Here is a 16,948-nt window from a genome sequence, read left to right as displayed (position 1 = left end):
ACACTAACCACTCTGCGTTTTGGTCCTCTCCTTCTGTCAGCGAGGACAGCCGTTACACAGGGGTTATACGTGGTAGACATTCGGTAACTGTGAACAACTCATCGCTGTACCCTTGCTCGTATTTTTGGTCGAAAACACCCCTCAACTTGGATATACGTACCAAGTCCCCCACTATGAATTTAAAATCTATTTTTTTCTCACGGCAAAGGGGGAACAAACCATACAGATTTTTAAAGACTTGAAAAGAGTTTTCAGAAGAGACCTCGGAGGGCTTCATCCGTATACTCTTATGGTAGCTGTTGTTGTACCCCTTTACTAAATCTTGAACTATATCCACATATCTATGGGTGTGGTGAGCTGTAAAGTATTTCCACATCCTCTCCTTCAAAGTTCTGTTAAAGCGTTCAACAACTGAAGCTTTCAAATCCGAACCTGTAGCAAAATGTACGATATTGTGCTTCTTCATGAGTTTCTGAAAAGATTATTAAAAGATTATTATCCGCCGTCAGTCTGCACTTTCTTGGGTGCTCCTCCTTCCTTCAAGATAGAGTCAAAGGCCTGTGTCACCTCTGCCCCACTCTAATTTTTTAGAACCCTTACAAATGCTATTTTAGAGAAAATATCTATAACCGTTAGCATGTAGCGATTTCCATCATTTTTATCTGCAAGGGCCTGCATGTCACATAGATCTGCCTGAAACTGGGACAAGGGAGGAGTAGAAAACTCTATTTAATGGAAATTGTTTTCGCACAGGTTTATGCAGAGTGTAAGCATCCTGCTCTGCTAGCCATTTATTCACTTGAGCATCGCCTAACCTGCTACCTGTTTCTTCGGCAATAGCTCTCTGGAACCTCTCCTTCCGCCCATAAGACCCTGGGTTAGAGGGGGTATAATAAATGTTTTTCAACATCTGCTCCGCCATCCTTCTTGCCTCTCTGATGTACAATAACATTAATGAGCCCCTTTCAAATAATGAGAACATTTCATTTTCATTTTGCATTTTATTTTTGCAAACATTTTTTAAGTATTACGTATCCATACACTTCAGGATACGTAGCAGGATATTAGTACCCGTTTTCTCAATGACCCATGCATGCAACACCTTGTATACTTGGTTTACATTTACAGGCTTATATCGCTGAATTTTTAAAACACACACATCCGTTATATAAGCATATAAACAACAAATATGATACATGTTACAATTAAATGATGTTTCAAACAAATAAACTAAAATCTTAGACAAGGATGTTTCTAGTTCTTCAGAATCATCCACAAGACAGGATACCAGTTGTGTCCACTGTAGAGCCTCCCCCGTATGTCTTACATGACTCATGATTTGTTCCATTTTTAGCACACGCTCTGCATTAACTCCTGTATTGTGGGTTGTGTAGAGCGATACATTGTTCACTTTATTTTCAATAGTTTGCTGCATAACATTTGTAAATTCTCTCAAAAGAAAACATGTATTTATTCTCTCTAACATCGTATTCATATAGTTACCCATTGCTTTACATCTAAATAAAAAATATATATTGTTACTCGTTCTCTTGGGGTTTATTGAGCCAGAAAGTCACCACATCAGCCACCAAAGCTTCCTTGTATTTGTTGTCGTCCAGCAGTGCGTGCCTGATTTCTTTGAGTTTCTCGTGGATGTAGATCACCTCCTTCAGTTCATGTAGGAAAGCCTCGGTTACACCGTAAACCCTGGGAATAGATGGCACAAGACCCATAGACTCCAGGGCTCTGACCATCGATGGTATAAAGCAGCTGGACCACAGTCTTTTCACCAGCTCCTCAAAGTGGTTGAAGAAGAAGTACTTGGGTGGGTCATATCAACACCGATGTCGTCGTTGGCTGGGGTGATTGATCTCACAACCGTGGCATTTTTCTCTTATATACTCTCCAATCACCACATCTAAAAGTGCGGTTACAGAGGCCTTGATGGTGTCCACAAAAATAGTACTGACCACCCCATCAAACACATCCTCAGGCTGTGTACATATAGGGGGTGTCGGGGGGCGTGCCTGGGGGGAGTAGAAAGGAGGGCTGTGAGGCATAGAGTCCTTAGGGTCTGGTACCCATGACGTATCGTAGTCCTGATATGGTATATGAATATCCATGGTATATGCTGAAATGAAGAACCAGAGGCTTTATGGTCACCCCTTTTCTTGTTGAACCATTCCTTTGGTATCGGGGCGTGGTTAACGTAACAGCAGCGTACTTCGTTTTTTCAGGGGATGACCCTTCTAGGGATGAACCTTCTGGGGGTTCCTTTGAATCATAATCCTTAGGATTCGTATATGTCATGCACTTCCTTAGTTGAACAATACTCTGCAGTTGTTGGCTCTGTACAAAAAGAGCATCCACTAACTCTAACATTTTCAATTCCATTATATCCCAACTTTTAAATGGAATAAGCATACGCAACCTAAAATCCCCAGTCAGGCCACCTTCACGGATGTTACCGTTGCGGATTTCCTCGTTGCTGATATAGAATTCCACGCACCCACATGGAAGTCCATTCTTTCTTTGTATTTTCACCTTATGAAATACTCTTCCTGAGGAGTCAGGGGCACCTTCCCAACGGGTCTCGTAGCCCGTGAACAAGCTATAACCCTTTGTGATAACTCTCAGTTCGGGACACACCACCTTGCGAAACACATGCCAGTCTTCAAGCCTGTAGTCCACTCCTAAAGTCTGGTCTGTATATTCTTCTCCTTCGGCTATGGTATAGAGTTTCACTCTACAGTCCGGGTAATCAAACAGATAACCCCATAGCTGTCCATTAGACATCAACACTTGATCTTTCAACACCGTTGCGGGCGGTAGTTGGGTTCTATACATATTTAGAAAACGTTTTTTTGGCGCATCGTATATTGATGCTTTATACTCTTCCCTTTCTCTATGTTTTAACCAAGGTCCTGCTTCCGTTGTTACGGTCATCACGTGTGTGTCAGTGATCACAAAATCCATGTTTCATTTCTTTAGTGTTCTGGGGTTTATCGAGGTTGCTTGTAGTGTTCCCCTCAGAATACACAGACCCACAAAGAGTTCGAAAACAAACCCAATTTTGATCAATTCCATATCTATTGGGTGAAATACCACACAGCAGCAAGATTTGTGTGCCATCACAGCAGCAAGATTTGTGACCTGTTGCCACAATAAAAAGGCAACCAGTGAAGAACAAACACCATTGTAAATACAACCCATATTTGTTTTTATTTTCCCTTTTGTACTTTAACTATTTGCACATCGTTACTACACTGTAAATAGACATAATATCACATTTGAAATCTCTTTATTCTTTTGTAACTTCTGTGAATGTAATGTGTACTGTTAACTTTTATTGTTTGTTTCACTTTTGTTCATTATCTACTTCACTTGCTTTGGCAATGTTAACATATGTTTCACATGTCAATAAAGCCCTTAAATTGAATTGAGAGACAGAGAGAGCCCTTGAATTAAATTGAATTGAGAAAGAGAGCCCTTGAATTAAATTGAGAGAGACTTGAATGGCTAGACTGCGTCTGTCTACGCCCATCGGGTTTATCATTGGCTGTCGCGTGATTCCAACCGTCGGAGTCTGCGCAGTGAACACAGCACTGAAATTCAAATATTGAACAGATCTGTTTGTTTAAAAAAAGAAGGAACGAACGACGCGTCTGCAGAAACAGCGGCTGAGAAGCTGTCCGCGTTTAGTGTATTAGGATAGATAAACGACGATTATTCAGTATACGTTAGCTAAATCAATAGATTTGAACAAAGAAACTCTTATCGGAATGGATCCGTTTACCGAGGTGAGTGCACAGTTTGTTTCTAGCTAACTGCCATGGCCAGCTAACGATAACGCGTTAGCCAACAAAACATTATTTCTTGTTGCATTGCATAAATATGGTAAACTTGTTTGATAGTCTCTGTCAAACCCATATTTGTAGAACTGAAATAATGTTGTAAAACCTGGATTCAAAACAACGTTATCTAACGTTTGTGTCGTAGGTAACTAACTGGTAGTAGCGTTTGGGACGTAACATTGAAAGTATTGGTTCAAGTCAAACTAATACAGACTCCCGACGTTGTGTCCCATAGCTAGGTAACTGGTAACTAACGTTACAGTACCTCGTTAACTTGTTCTTCAACAAATGTGAATTTAAATATCTTAACTAGTGTAGCTAGGTAACGTTAGCTAACTTTAGCTTAATTCGAATGTATAACGTTAACTGAAAGTTGTTGGAAACGTTGCTAACTTTAGATAGCCAAGTCAAATAGTATAGAAGTGACATCTAAACCCTGACACCTTCCATACCGTATATAATTTTATAGCTAATGTTAGCCTGCTACCTTTCCTCTTCATAATTCATAATACTGTTCTAAAATTGCATGCCAGCATAAGGCAGTCAGATGATCGTCATCTTGTCAAAAAACCTCAGCCCCTCCCCTAACGTGCGAGCAGGGAGAGAGGAATCTGAGAATACTACAATTCCCTTAATATGTCCTTAATAGGTAATGAATGGATTCGTTAGTCAACTACAGTATGAAGAAGAGAATTGTATGAATACAGTAATGTGTTTTCCACCTTCATTTCCATACAGCATCTGTCTGTAAACTTCCCTTTCTGATGCACTCTGTCAGCTTTATCAATTTTACCAAATGTGCCAGGAGTGAGTGTATATATATATATTTTTTTAAGTCACTCCAGTTTGGAACTAAGTGTGTTTCATGACAACTCTGATATAGAAAAGCAGTGGCTGGCAGCGGTATGCAAAATCCCTAAAATGTAAATTCCAACCAATAGAAATGCCCGGGAGATTTCAAATCCAGTAGCCACAACACGTCAGAAGGGGCTCATTCCTGAGGAATGACACACACTTTAACAAGTTTTCCACACATCCTGGCTGGGTGTGAGACGCTTAGGCAACTGAAACAGCCAGGAATGTGTTGAGTCTTGCACTGTAGCAGCCAGGGCAATAAATCTTGCCTTGGACTGGGAGGCCAGCTAGGGTTTTGGTGTACATTTACATTTACATTTAAGTCATTTAGCAGACGCTCTTATCGTACAGATGAGAACTGACAGGAGTGGAGGTGGCCAGGGAGGAGTGTAGAGACAACTGCAGCCTTATCTCCTCCAGACCTATTCGTTTCTCTTGACCCTATGACGTGGACTAAAACTTATTCATTATTTTGAAGCCATAGACCCCCGCCATCCACTGCTCACTATGGGTGCAATAGAGCAGAAAGGAAAGCATAGTAAAATGGCACAAACTTAAGTTTACAATGGTGTGTAATGTCCTTCACTGTTATCTGTGCTAGTCAGTGCTGTACAGATGGTAAGTCAGGCTACTCCTGAGTTATGTTATTATTAGATTAATTTAAATTAGAAGGAAAAAAACAAATGGTTTAGACACTGCTTTTAAATGCAAATGTGTTATATTTTCTAATAACGTGCTTTTTTACCTGTTCAGAAACTCCTGGAGAGGACCCGTGCTCGCAGGGAGAACCTGCAGAAGAAGATGGCAGAGAGACCCACTGCTGCTAACAGACAGATGGCCAAGCGAGCTAGGGAGCCTCTGGCTGAGACCTGCAACAGCCTGGTCACAGTGCCTGTCATCGAAAAAGGTAAGATCTTACTCATTTATTCTCAATGTGATACAACATAATTTCCCAATACATTCATTTTCTAGCCCTGTGATCCCTCTGGCTGCGATAGTAAGTATTGCATTGATGGGAATCATTTTAATGTAACCTTTAGATGTCTCCATTAGCCTTTAGGAGGGGGTTGAACTTCATGCCCTGCACATGTATGGTTTTCCATACCGGAAGCTTGACCTTTGAAACGGCTCACTGAGAATTATCTGTTCAAATCAAGTCAGTGGGATGGGTCTATGGCTGCAGCTTTCCCTATGCTGTATTCAAATATAGACAAAATGGTGACGTTTCAGATCGTCTGTATATGTATATCTGTGAGCTTTAATATGGTACTCAAGGCAAATACTTAAATATTAATTTTGTGGATTGGAGATCTCCCACTGTATAAACTTAACTTATGGTCTTTCTCACTTCACCCCTAGCCCCTCACCCATCCAGCAAGCCCTCTCCCTCAAAGCGGAGTCGTTCAGGTGAACTTGGCCAGCCCACCATGATTGGCGAGGAGAACAGGGAGCCTTCAATGACTCCTCGCACCCTGACCCCTTCTCTGACAGACCCCCAGACTGACCGGAAGCCCCCAACAGGCCCAGCCAGCATCCGCTCTACCGCCTCTTCTTTGGAGAGGGTGGCTGTCCGCCCTCCTGCTCCCGTTCCTGAACCAGAGCCCATGCTGGCAGCACAGCTTGTCCCAGAGCAGGCCAGGGAGGTAGCACGCTCTGCCCCAGAACTAGAGAAAGTGGCTGTGAGTGCTGCTCCACAGCCACAGAGGACCAAGAATGTGGAGGTTGTGCCTGCTAGCCCGGTTCTTCAGAGGAACCGAGAAGCGCAGAGGGAGGCTCCCACCTCCTCTACCCCTGCTGCCATGAAGTCTCGCCTGGCCAGACTGGCTGAACAGAGGCAGTACTGGGATTCTGAAGGTAAGGCACGTGGCCTGTTGACTAGCTAGATAATTTCATTTGCACATGTAGCACCTGCTTAACCTTTATAGATCACCTGAAAACCAACATTTTTACACAACAATATCAGTGTGGAATTAGACTACTACAATCATATTAAAAGCATATTTGTTTTTGCCTGACAAATATTAATGCCCATATTTTTCCCTTCAAGGTACCTCTGAGGTTCCAGACATCCCAGCAGCTCTGTCCCCAGTAAAGAGCCAGGCCCACCCTAGGCAGGCTGTGGCCCCGGTACCCACACCTGTCCCTGCTGCTGCATCCTCAGAAGCCTCCGTGGGCAGGAAGGGTCGACTGGCCAACCTCGCTGCCAGCATTGGGTCCTGGGAGGACGACCTCAGCCATGCCGCCCCTCGTAGCAGAGACTATGCACAAGGGAACCCTGGTAGTGTCAGTATCGCCACCGCTGCTTGGAGGAGAGAGGCAGGTGCCAAACCCATCTCTGTGGCTGCAGACCGGACACAAATGAGTCAGTCTTCAAATAGCAAGCCTTTTCCGGACTCCAACCAGGTGAGTCATAATGCGACAGTTGGCTTGGTTATTAATTATGATGTACATAACTTTTGTGTGAGTAATATGTCATCCCATGGGAGAGGCTGATTCTATAGAGGCATTTTGGGTGTGAAAAAGATTCAACGTAGAAATTAAGATAAGTGGTGATGCTTTGCAAGAAAGCAGTGTGCAGTAACAAGTTATTTAGAATAGTTTGGATAATACATTTCCGTCTTGCATTTCTTCAGCAGCCTTTCAACTCCCCAGTCAAGTCCACCGGAGTGGTTCTTCCCAGCCCCCAGAAGACTGACGTAAATGATGCCAGACCAGCTAGACAGACTAGCAGAGGTCTCCCCTCTCCTTTACCCAGTCCCCAGAGGAGTTGCCAGGGTAGAGCCTCAGCCTTCACACCCAGCTCCCAAAAAGGTGCTCCCTCCGCCTCACCTGTGCCTCAGAGTCCCCTGAAGAACCAGGCCCTGTCCCGAGCCCTGGAGGTCAACGCCAGCCCCAAGAAGTCAGAGCTCCCTACACAGCCCTCTAACACTGGGCCCTCTGTCCTGCAGACCAGGGAGAGGTTCACCAAGGAAACCACCCCGGCCACTCCCCTGCAGCAGAGCGGCACCGCAGGAGCAACTGGAACTCCAGGTGAGCTAGAATGAGCACTCAATTTAGCTTGGTTTCTTTTTCCTAAGCTGAAGTTGACAGCTTATTAGGTTGTTCTGAAATATCACATGTTTTAATATGCAGTCTCTGCTCATTTGTCTGTTGCTGTCCACTTCCATTGTCCTCACAAGAGTTACTAAATCTTTTTCTGTTTCCAACAGGTGTCAAGTCGTTCATGGAGCGTTTTGGGGAGAGGTGCCAGGAGCACTCCAGCCTGAGTTCCACTGATACCAGCCATGGAGCTGCCGCTCGTACCCCAACCGTAGTAAACCCGTCTGGGGCAGGCCTGGCTGGTCATACCCCTGTGGTAAGCCAGTCTGGGACCCCCAACACCAGGCTGGTGAAGGAGAGGCTGAGAGCTGCCCAGCTTGCCAACACCACCACCGCTGACCTTGCACAGAAACTGGTACGTACAGTTCACTTTATTTACTCAGACCTACCTTAATGTCTTTAGTTTTGCCTTTGTACAGCACTTTGGCATTTTATTTTTGTAAGCTCTTTTTGAAAATAAAGTATTACACATGTATTATGATATTTGTTTTGTGACCAGACTGTTGAAAAACTGATTAAACATCGTCATTTTCTTGTTCTTTATTGCAGGAGCGCGAGTCGGAACTTGCTCAGATTCGTAACCGGTTCCAGAAAGGGAACAACATTTGGAAGATCAAGGCTGAAGTGGCAGACACCAAGAGAAACACAGAGGCCAAGGTTGGTGGTGAAGTATATTTATTTTGACCATGCTTGGACCAACCTTTTATGTGCAGACTGTTGTATGATGGATGACTGCAAAGCAATTAGGAAGGAAATGCTAAATTAGCCTGTAATAATTATTCTCAGGATCTGATTGAGCAGCCTGATGAGCAAACTGCTTCCCCTCTGGATGGCCTGAATGCAGCACCCAAAAAACTCAATGTACCTGCTGCCACCAACCCAACCTCCAGCCCTGGGAAGCAAGTAGTATTCTCAGTGGAGGAATCAGGTACTGTACTTACTGAGCATACTACTTGATCATACTAACTTGGCTTTCGAAGAGTACACTGATCATAAAAATAAGTCTTTGGATGCTTGAATCGGATGCAAGTTAGTGTTTTAATGTCCTATGGTTTCGGTCAACAACTAACTTAATTAGAGCAGTCCTTACAATCTAAGTTCATACCGTTGGCGTCACTATATAATATTCCACTCACGATTGTCTCATTGCAGACGAAGATGTGAGTCATGAGCTAGAGGTGAACGTGGACCAGTCCATCAACTCTGATGTGATCAACGAGATCTTTGACGGGCTCCATGACCAGAGCGAGGTGCAGAGTGGTGAGGAGGAAGATAAATTGAACATCTCCTCTATGTCCATCCTCGCCCCCTTCTCTGAGACTGTGGCTGCTGTGGTCAAGAGCCCAGTGAAGATGATGGTGAGTTAAAGTACAAAGCTGGAAACAACTAAAAGCATACAAAGTAGTAAAATCTTTCAGCCATTTAATGTCTTGGGGACGTACAACTACTTTAATGCCAGCTTGTCATATTTTATTTGTGCCCATGGACTAGATATAATGTTATGGCTAATTATGTATTTTTTGGGACCAACCTAATTACTTTTTCATGTATATCCCTGCCCAGATGTCAACTCCAGCCAGTTCGTTCAACGCTAAGAGCCTAACTCCTGACAGTGTTTCCAGACCCAGTAAGTTCCAGAGGGCTCGCATGCTCCGGGCTGGGTCATCAGACAGCCTAGAGACAGATGATGGCCACAACCTGCCCTACAGGTAACCAACCAGTTAAAGCCCATACCCAAACTCTAATGTAGCTTGCTGAGCTTCACCCCTTCTACTGAGACATCAACAACTTTTATTTTAATTTAATTTAGTTTCACTGAGTTCAAGAGACGACTAGGGCTGGGAATTGCCAGGGACCTCATGATACGATGTTTCCATGATACTTAGGTGCTGATATGAATCGATACTATTGCGATTCTCACAATTCTGTATGTATTGTGATTGAATATTGCGATTTGATTTTCCAAACATATTGCTCACTGTCTGCTGCAGAGAGACGAGAGAGAATGAGAAAACGCATTTTGATCAGTCAGTGAAATGAAAGTGCTGAAAATGTTGGCTCGCTATTTAACGAAGATGGGGGAACGAGCTATAAGAGGAAAATACTGGCGTTTTGGCGCAGGTACAGCCGACTAGCGCAAGCTAACGCTACCTACAGTAGCAAACTTGTTTTAATATATATTTTCTTTCAAATCTATATTTTGAGTCAAATATCAATATCGTCCAAAAATAATATTGCCATACATAACTATCGATTTTAGTCTTTACATATGTTTTCCTTTCTCTTCCAGTATTGATGCGTACAGGTCGACCAGGATCAAGGACAGTACGGAGAGGCCTCGTGTGAGGCAGGTCATCGTGAGGAAGGAGGATGTGTCTCGTAGAGCAGCAGAGGAACCCAGGAGCCAAGGACACACCAACGTCAAACAGAAGATGCAGGTAAAGGCATGAACAGACCGGTAGGATTGTTGTGCGTCTGCCGGCCAAGAGTACTTAGCGCCTCTGAACAGAGTGCCGGCTGTAATTTGCACATATGGTCCCTATAACACGCCGTGCTGACAGCAAGCAAACGAATGGTCCCGTACTGTGCAGACCAAAAGTCTGTCTGGATAGAAACTGACTCGGTAACACAATGCCAGCACAAGAACAATTCCGGGGTCATACTGTGAGAAGGATCTCACTCTGTACAAAAACTTGCTTTCATAGAATCAAGTGTAAATGCTGAGTGCATAAGATATGACCTCTAGTAAGTTCATCTCTTGGGATCTTTCCCCATTCCATGTAGGTTCTTCTGACCACTGATGTTGATTTCCTCATTCCATGTGACCAATGAGATGTCTTCTTTCTGATTCCTTGTAGGTTCTGACCAATGAGATGAACCTGCAGCAAACAGTGATCAGCCAGGCTAGCCAGGCCCTGAACTGCTGTACTGATGAGGAGCATGGGAAAGGCTCGCAGGTGGAGGCAGAGGCTGAGAGGCTTTTGCTTATAGCCAGTGAGTTCCCATTCCACCCCTACAACATGGGTGGACATACTGACAGCCAATCCCAATTTGCTCCATATGCCTTGGGGACCGGCTGTTATATCTTGAGATTATCACATGCATTTCACATTAACATTACGTTCAGTTTTCTTATCAGTCTTATATTCTTGTCTCCCTCCAGCTGAGAAGCGGGGGGCCCTGAAGGCAGAGCTGGACCGTCTGAAGGGAGAAGGTCCTAGCGGTCAAATGGGGCAGGGTGGAGACATGGGGGTCACAGCCTCCAAGGGATCCATCTCCCTCCTGGAACTACGACTGCCCCTCAAAGCTGACTTTGTCTGCTCCGCTGCTAACAATCCAGGTAGACCCAACACACTACAATTTGTTACTTGATTATCAAATGTAAAAATTTTATTTTATGATGGGTATTTTTTTGTAATTTGCCTGCATCCAAATTGCCTTTAGGGGACAAAGTTATATTGATATCCTGTTTCCCACATTGTACTGTCAAAAACAAGATCCAAATGTACATTGCTCAATATACTTCATGTATAGTGTGTTAGACTGAAATCATTACCTTTTCTATTTTATGTGTTTATTCCAGAGTGGTCCAGCCATTACTTCTTCATCATGATCCGTGCTGGAGCTGAGAATACAGTTGCTACTCCCCTAGCCAGCACACGTAGCGCTATCAGTGGAGACGCGATCACCTTCTCTACCAAGTTCACCATGTTAGTTAAACTACACATTCTCTCTGGAATACTGTAGAATAGTACCACTCATGTCCTGTTCTAATGTCTTTCTCTGGCTTCCATTTTAGGCCTGACGTCTCTAATGACTTTGCAATTGATATTGAGGTTTACTGCCTGGTGAGTTTTTGCTACTTTCGGCAAATGCAGATATTGTTTGAGGAGGACTCTGACTTCTTTGATCTGGGATATTACTCTAACCCTGGTTATTTCTTCAGGTGCAGAAGCGTGAGTTGAACCCTGACAAGAGAAAGAAGCCCAGCAAGTCAAAGGTAGTTATATTTTCTCAACTGTGCCATAACAAACTACAAATCAGTTTATTGAATGTTGGAACTGAGCATAGTCTTGTATCTTGGCTGCTAGTTTCTACTTGAATACATTGCCATTGTTATGCATCAGAATATGCATTTAGAGCCATTTTCAAACGACGTCCTGTCTCTAAGATGAGATGGTGTGTGTTCAGATACTCTGGAGCCATGTTCACGATGCCCATGAGTTGTGCTTGTCGGTAGGGACTGATTTTAAAACCCCACTCACCTTTTTGTGTGGGTGTAATGTTACTACTCGGTAGTAGAACACAACTAATGCTGGTGTTACCAGGCCCTGGGCCTGCTGCTGCCAAATACACACACTAGGCCTACAGGCTCCACTTTTCATTCCACACGGTGAAGGGTCCCTTTTGTAGGATGGAAGGCTTTGTTCACAGCTGACAATGCAGTTGGCTTAGTCAGTGATTTGAATTACCCATTCACTTGTTTGTGTCCCGACGTAACCTTCTGAAACTGAATAACCGTTTCTCTTTCTAGGCCATCACTCCCAAGAGGTTCCTCGCCATCACTGTAAGCTTTCATTCTTACCAACCTCTAATACAGACAGTACTGCCTTGTAGTCATATGCGGATTGTTTGAACACTTATCGGATCTGTTATGGGGGCGATTGGTAGAAATGATTGCCACTTGAGATGTAGAATTGCATCGGTGAATGCATTATAGTAATATTCTGTTACTGTGTAGATTATGTTGTCATGTATGTTGTATGCACAGTCAGACATCTTGTAAATGATTCAAAACATGCCTCTCTTTCTAACATCTCTGGCTCGCTGCTCCTGTAGAAGAGCAGTCTGACTCCAGGTAAGGATACTTTTTCGGCTGATGAATTTGAACCCTGATGTCTTACTGTGCTTATTTAAATAACTATTTTTCTAGTGGATATTTTTATAAACGTTTTACTTGCAGTTGTTGTGATGTGTGGTTGTCTCACCTACTTAAGTTGAGCTTATTGTTGCAAGTCTCTGGATGACGATAATGTCTGCGCAATTACAAAAACATTGCTAAAACATCCTCCTAATGCTCTTTACAGTGGTGGCCAGTCCTGGGGGCCCTAATGCAGTACGCACCAGTAACTTTGTCCTGGTTGGGTCTCACAAGCTAACGCTAGCCTCTATTGGGAAAAACAAGTTCTCATTGGAGAAGGTAAAATCCAAAGACCTTTGTTACATAAAAATATATAATATTAATGTTCTAACTCATTTGCTTTCACTGTTGTACAATGCAGTCACTTCCATTATATCCTGAATTCACCCTCTATTTCCAGTTTGGCTGTATCTCTGCACACAATTCCAGCTAATGTCCAGTGTAGTCATAGGGGAGCAGGTAACATTTGTAGAGTTTGGAACTGACAGTTGTCCTGAGCAGGGAGACAGGCCTCCCAATCTGAGTCTTAAAAAAAAAAAATCCCCTTCTTTTTTTGCCACCTGCACGGTCTGTGTGCTACCTGCCAGACTCTGACACTCATTCACTCACACATACCTTGTTTCTCTCTTTTAGATCGAATATGAAGGCATTGAAAGAGCACTTCTCAGAGACATGTTTCACAGCAAGGTTGCTAATCGATCCATGACCATTTTAATATTTTGGGGTTTGTGACATAATGTGGTTCTGTTGTGGCACCAACTAACATTTCTAACCTCAATCTACAAGTTGGTTGGTATTGTTGTAAGGAAAATAAGTTGTGCTGGATGTTTTTTGGGGTGTTTCAGGCACAGTGTCCAGTTAATGTATTTCACCATCCAATTGAATCTTCCGTTTCAGTCTTGTGTTTCAGTCTAAAGCCCGATTAACACAATCTCTCCTGTCACCCGATGAAAGCATTTTGTGGTGGTGTTGGTAGTCTTACAGCTGAGGACTGTGTTACAACATGTCCTGTGTAATCTGTAGGTGCCTTTCCTGTGCCCCTTGGAGGGACACCTCTACCTGAAGATGCAGTGTGAGGTGGGCTCCTTGGTGGAGGAGAGAGGCTTCTTGGTGAGTACACACTGGCTTTGAACGCAGGGCCCCTGCACACCCCAAGACTGTTGGCCTGCTGAGCTAAAGCGTATTTATCAATCCCTTTTTACACAGCAATTGTCAGTGTGTTTATAGGGACCCTGCTTAGACCACAAAGAGGAAGCAGAGACCAAGCCTAGGCATTCACGTCTTCATGTCTCAGTCAAGCTTTATTACACAAGCAGTTTCAATAGCTTCCTTCTGTTTTTCAGACAATGTTTGAGGATGTGAGTGGGTTTGGAGCATGGCACAGGAGATGGTGTGTCCTGTCAGGATACTCTATCTCCTACTGGACCTACCCTGATGATGAGAAACGCAAGGTAAGAGAGGATGTGGATCCAACCTGCCTTTGATCACTATTATTGGAGCCTTTATTCTTGAATGATAAGCCCTGTGAGCCTCATTTCACAATACTGTAGGACTCCAGTGGAAATGAGCCTTCGGGCTTTATTTAGGTAATTCTTGATAGTTTTAATGTATCCGCATGCCAATTCATGTTGCCTCCAATTAGTAGCTTTTTATATATTTTAATTGTCAATCTATTTCTTTGGACGGATCCATGTCTTTCTAGAACCCAATAGGACGCATCAACTTGGCCAACTGCACCAGTTGTAAGGTGGAGCCAGCCAACAGGGAGTTCTGTGCCCGGCCCAACACATTTGAGCTGATCACCGTCCGGCCTCAGAGAGAGAGTGACATAGAGACGCTCGTCAGCCAGTGTAAAAACACAATGTGTGTCACCAAGTAAGTCTCTGGTCGAAGTTGCCATCGCACTGTGTTTTGTAGGCAAATACCTTGCGTGAAGAATGTTGGCTGATTTTGACACTTAATGCACTTGAGTACAAGTTTTCTATTTTTTGCACTCTTCTCCCTGAAGTGAGCACTTGTTTACTCCCCCTCAAAGATTTTAAAACAATTGTATTGGTGTAGGCAGTGTCTAGTATTAACATATTTCTTAAACCAATCCAATGCCTTCAAGGAAGTGAATGAGTGCACACTTAAGGGAGAAGGAAACTGAATTGGACTTGGGTCTCCGGGTCCAGTATACTGAAACACATGACTCTTTCCGTGTACCTGCAGGAACTGGCTGTGTGCCGACACCAAGGACGAGAGGAACGTGTGGATGCAGAAGCTCAACCAGATCCTAGTGGACTTGCGCATGTGGCAGCCAGACTCCTGCTACAGGCCTGTTTGAGCACAGAGCCCCCGACCGGACCCGAGGGTAACACCCGGAATGGCTCTGGGTCTCATCTGGACTGTCACTATCAGTGACACAATGACTAAGTGCAATACAGTATGAAAGTTATTAAATAAGATTTACCAGTGGATGGTATTTTTAGAGGTGCTTTAGTGGACAGTCAAGACAGTTTAAGTTTGGGATGGGCAACTGGCGGATCAATCCCCCCCAACTCAGTCATGGTCTCAATTTACTGTTGAGAGTTATAGTAGACTATACAAGGTGTAATTTGGTTGTGAATCAGCAGTTTTTTTTATTTTTATGTTGTCAGCTAACATTTTTTAGATTGTCTAGCCAGCTATCTAAACTTGTGGTAGTCATAGTTGAATTACATTCTGGGGGGGGGGGGGCTCCATTGATTTTGTTAGTCACTCTCACTCAGATAGCACATTAACTGCAAACATTTCTTTCTGACCATGGCAAAATGTGTCGAATTGCAGGAAATTAACTAAAACATTTTCTATCCCGTCAAGAGGGCCGCTAAAAAATGTTTTGGTCGCTGCATGTGGTTATGGATGTGGGTACTAAGACCTGACAGCCACTGCGGCCCCTCGTGATGAGTTCAGATTTTGTGGCCCCACCCACATTGAAGTTGCCCATCCCTGGTTTAAGTTATGAGTGTGAGAGAGATCAATAAAGCCGTACTACAGTAGATATTACAGTATTGACGAGGGCTGCTGGTGCTTTTACACAATCCATGCTGACCCTGCATTTTCTATGCATTTCCAAAGTGTAGAAGCCATACTCCTAACTTTGAGAGAATTTTGAGAAGGTTGCATTTTGGTTTTCTATGCTGTTACTCACACGATACATTATGCTGACGAGATGTGGCTTTTTCGGTTGAATCTGTCTGATTTGGGGAACATTATTATTAAATATTTACCTTTGTCACACCCAATTCTAGAATAATCTGCATCAGTGCCAAGGTGATGCACCAGAATTTTGTCTCTATACATGCATGTGAATGCTCCACTTTTTCATAGTATTGGGAGAATGGCATGATTTGAAAGCACTGTTGAACAACCATAACAGGTTTTTAGATTTAGCCACACACTTATCCACTCCAATACCCTCCTTGTTTTGCTATTCCCTTTTTTCCCCTTTGCAATCTTAGCTATAGCTAATCTTGTATTTATCATGTTGCGCATTGTGGTTATAAACTTCTAGGTCAATGAGACTACGGAACGAGAACAACCTTAATATTGTTTGTTTTTATGTAGATGTTTTATATTTTTGTGTACATGTTTTAAATGGTTACAGTTAAACTGGGGGTGTGGGTCAGCAGATATGAGTATATTTTACCACCATTATATTGTAATGGATAACTTTGACGGTTGAGGTTATTGCAATAACTTATGGGCAGATTTCTATTCTCATTTTAGTATAGCTATACACTGTCATTAACTGCAAATCTTATTCTCAGTCCAAGTTTTAAGCATGTGCTTAGAGGACTGAGTGCATAACTTTTTTTGTGCTTTTACTATTCCCCCCCAAAACATCCATGTGTGTCTTATCTACCTATGAATTACTGCACAATGTTAATTTTCCAGATGTTGGCAGTTCTATTATATCCTCTGATCTGTCCTGTCTAAATGCCAGTCTTTCATTGGAACAACAAGCACTCCAAATATTCCTGATGTACTGGTAATTCTGAAACGATGAGACTTAAATAAATGCCAGCTTTAACCAAAATAGTGTTTTTTGTTGTTAAGACGATTAGGGTTGCATTTTTAAGGTACTGTTTTGTGTTTTAGACCATATGTAGAGGAGCATGTCAATATAAAATTGGCTATGAAGGGTGAGAAACTAAACAGATATTTCAGTGTTTGTTAAATTGTACATGGCCACTTC

The 16,948-nt window shown here is 43.1% G+C and overlaps 1 protein-coding gene across 3 annotated transcripts; it reads left to right on the top strand.

The window, feature by feature from the left end:
• The first annotated feature begins 3,614 nt into the window (after positions 1–3,614).
• Positions 3,615–16,789, top strand: LOC139558398 (anillin-like). Of its 3 annotated transcripts, none has more exons than XM_071373492.1 (24): positions 3,615–3,800; positions 5,463–5,616; positions 6,069–6,563; positions 6,757–7,112; positions 7,346–7,739; positions 7,919–8,163; positions 8,358–8,465; positions 8,595–8,736; positions 8,961–9,166; positions 9,372–9,517; positions 10,099–10,246; positions 10,667–10,802; positions 10,972–11,148; positions 11,392–11,518; positions 11,608–11,656; positions 11,755–11,808; positions 12,343–12,375; positions 12,648–12,666; positions 12,896–13,008; positions 13,363–13,416; positions 13,753–13,839; positions 14,073–14,180; positions 14,432–14,604; positions 14,941–16,789. In XM_071373492.1, the coding sequence occupies exons 1-24, from the start codon at positions 3,783–3,785 to the stop codon at positions 15,053–15,055; spliced, it is 3,657 nt and encodes a 1,218-aa protein (XP_071229593.1). In that variant the 5' UTR covers positions 3,615–3,782; the 3' UTR covers positions 15,056–16,789. The 3 variants fall into 3 exon arrangements, with proteins under 3 accessions (XP_071229593.1, XP_071229592.1, XP_071229594.1); XM_071373491.1 differs by having other exon boundaries at positions 3,616–3,800; positions 7,343–7,739; XM_071373493.1 differs by lacking the exon at positions 13,363–13,416 and having other exon boundaries at positions 3,616–3,800; positions 7,343–7,739.
• Positions 16,790–16,948: the final 159 nt, after the last annotated feature.

This window comes from Salvelinus alpinus, chromosome 29, assembly GCF_045679555.1.
Source record: "Salvelinus alpinus chromosome 29, SLU_Salpinus.1, whole genome shotgun sequence".
NCBI lineage: Eukaryota > Metazoa > Chordata > Actinopteri > Salmoniformes > Salmonidae > Salvelinus > Salvelinus alpinus.
The sequence above is the reverse complement of the archived record's forward strand: the minus strand, read 5'-3'. Positions and strand labels throughout refer to the sequence as shown.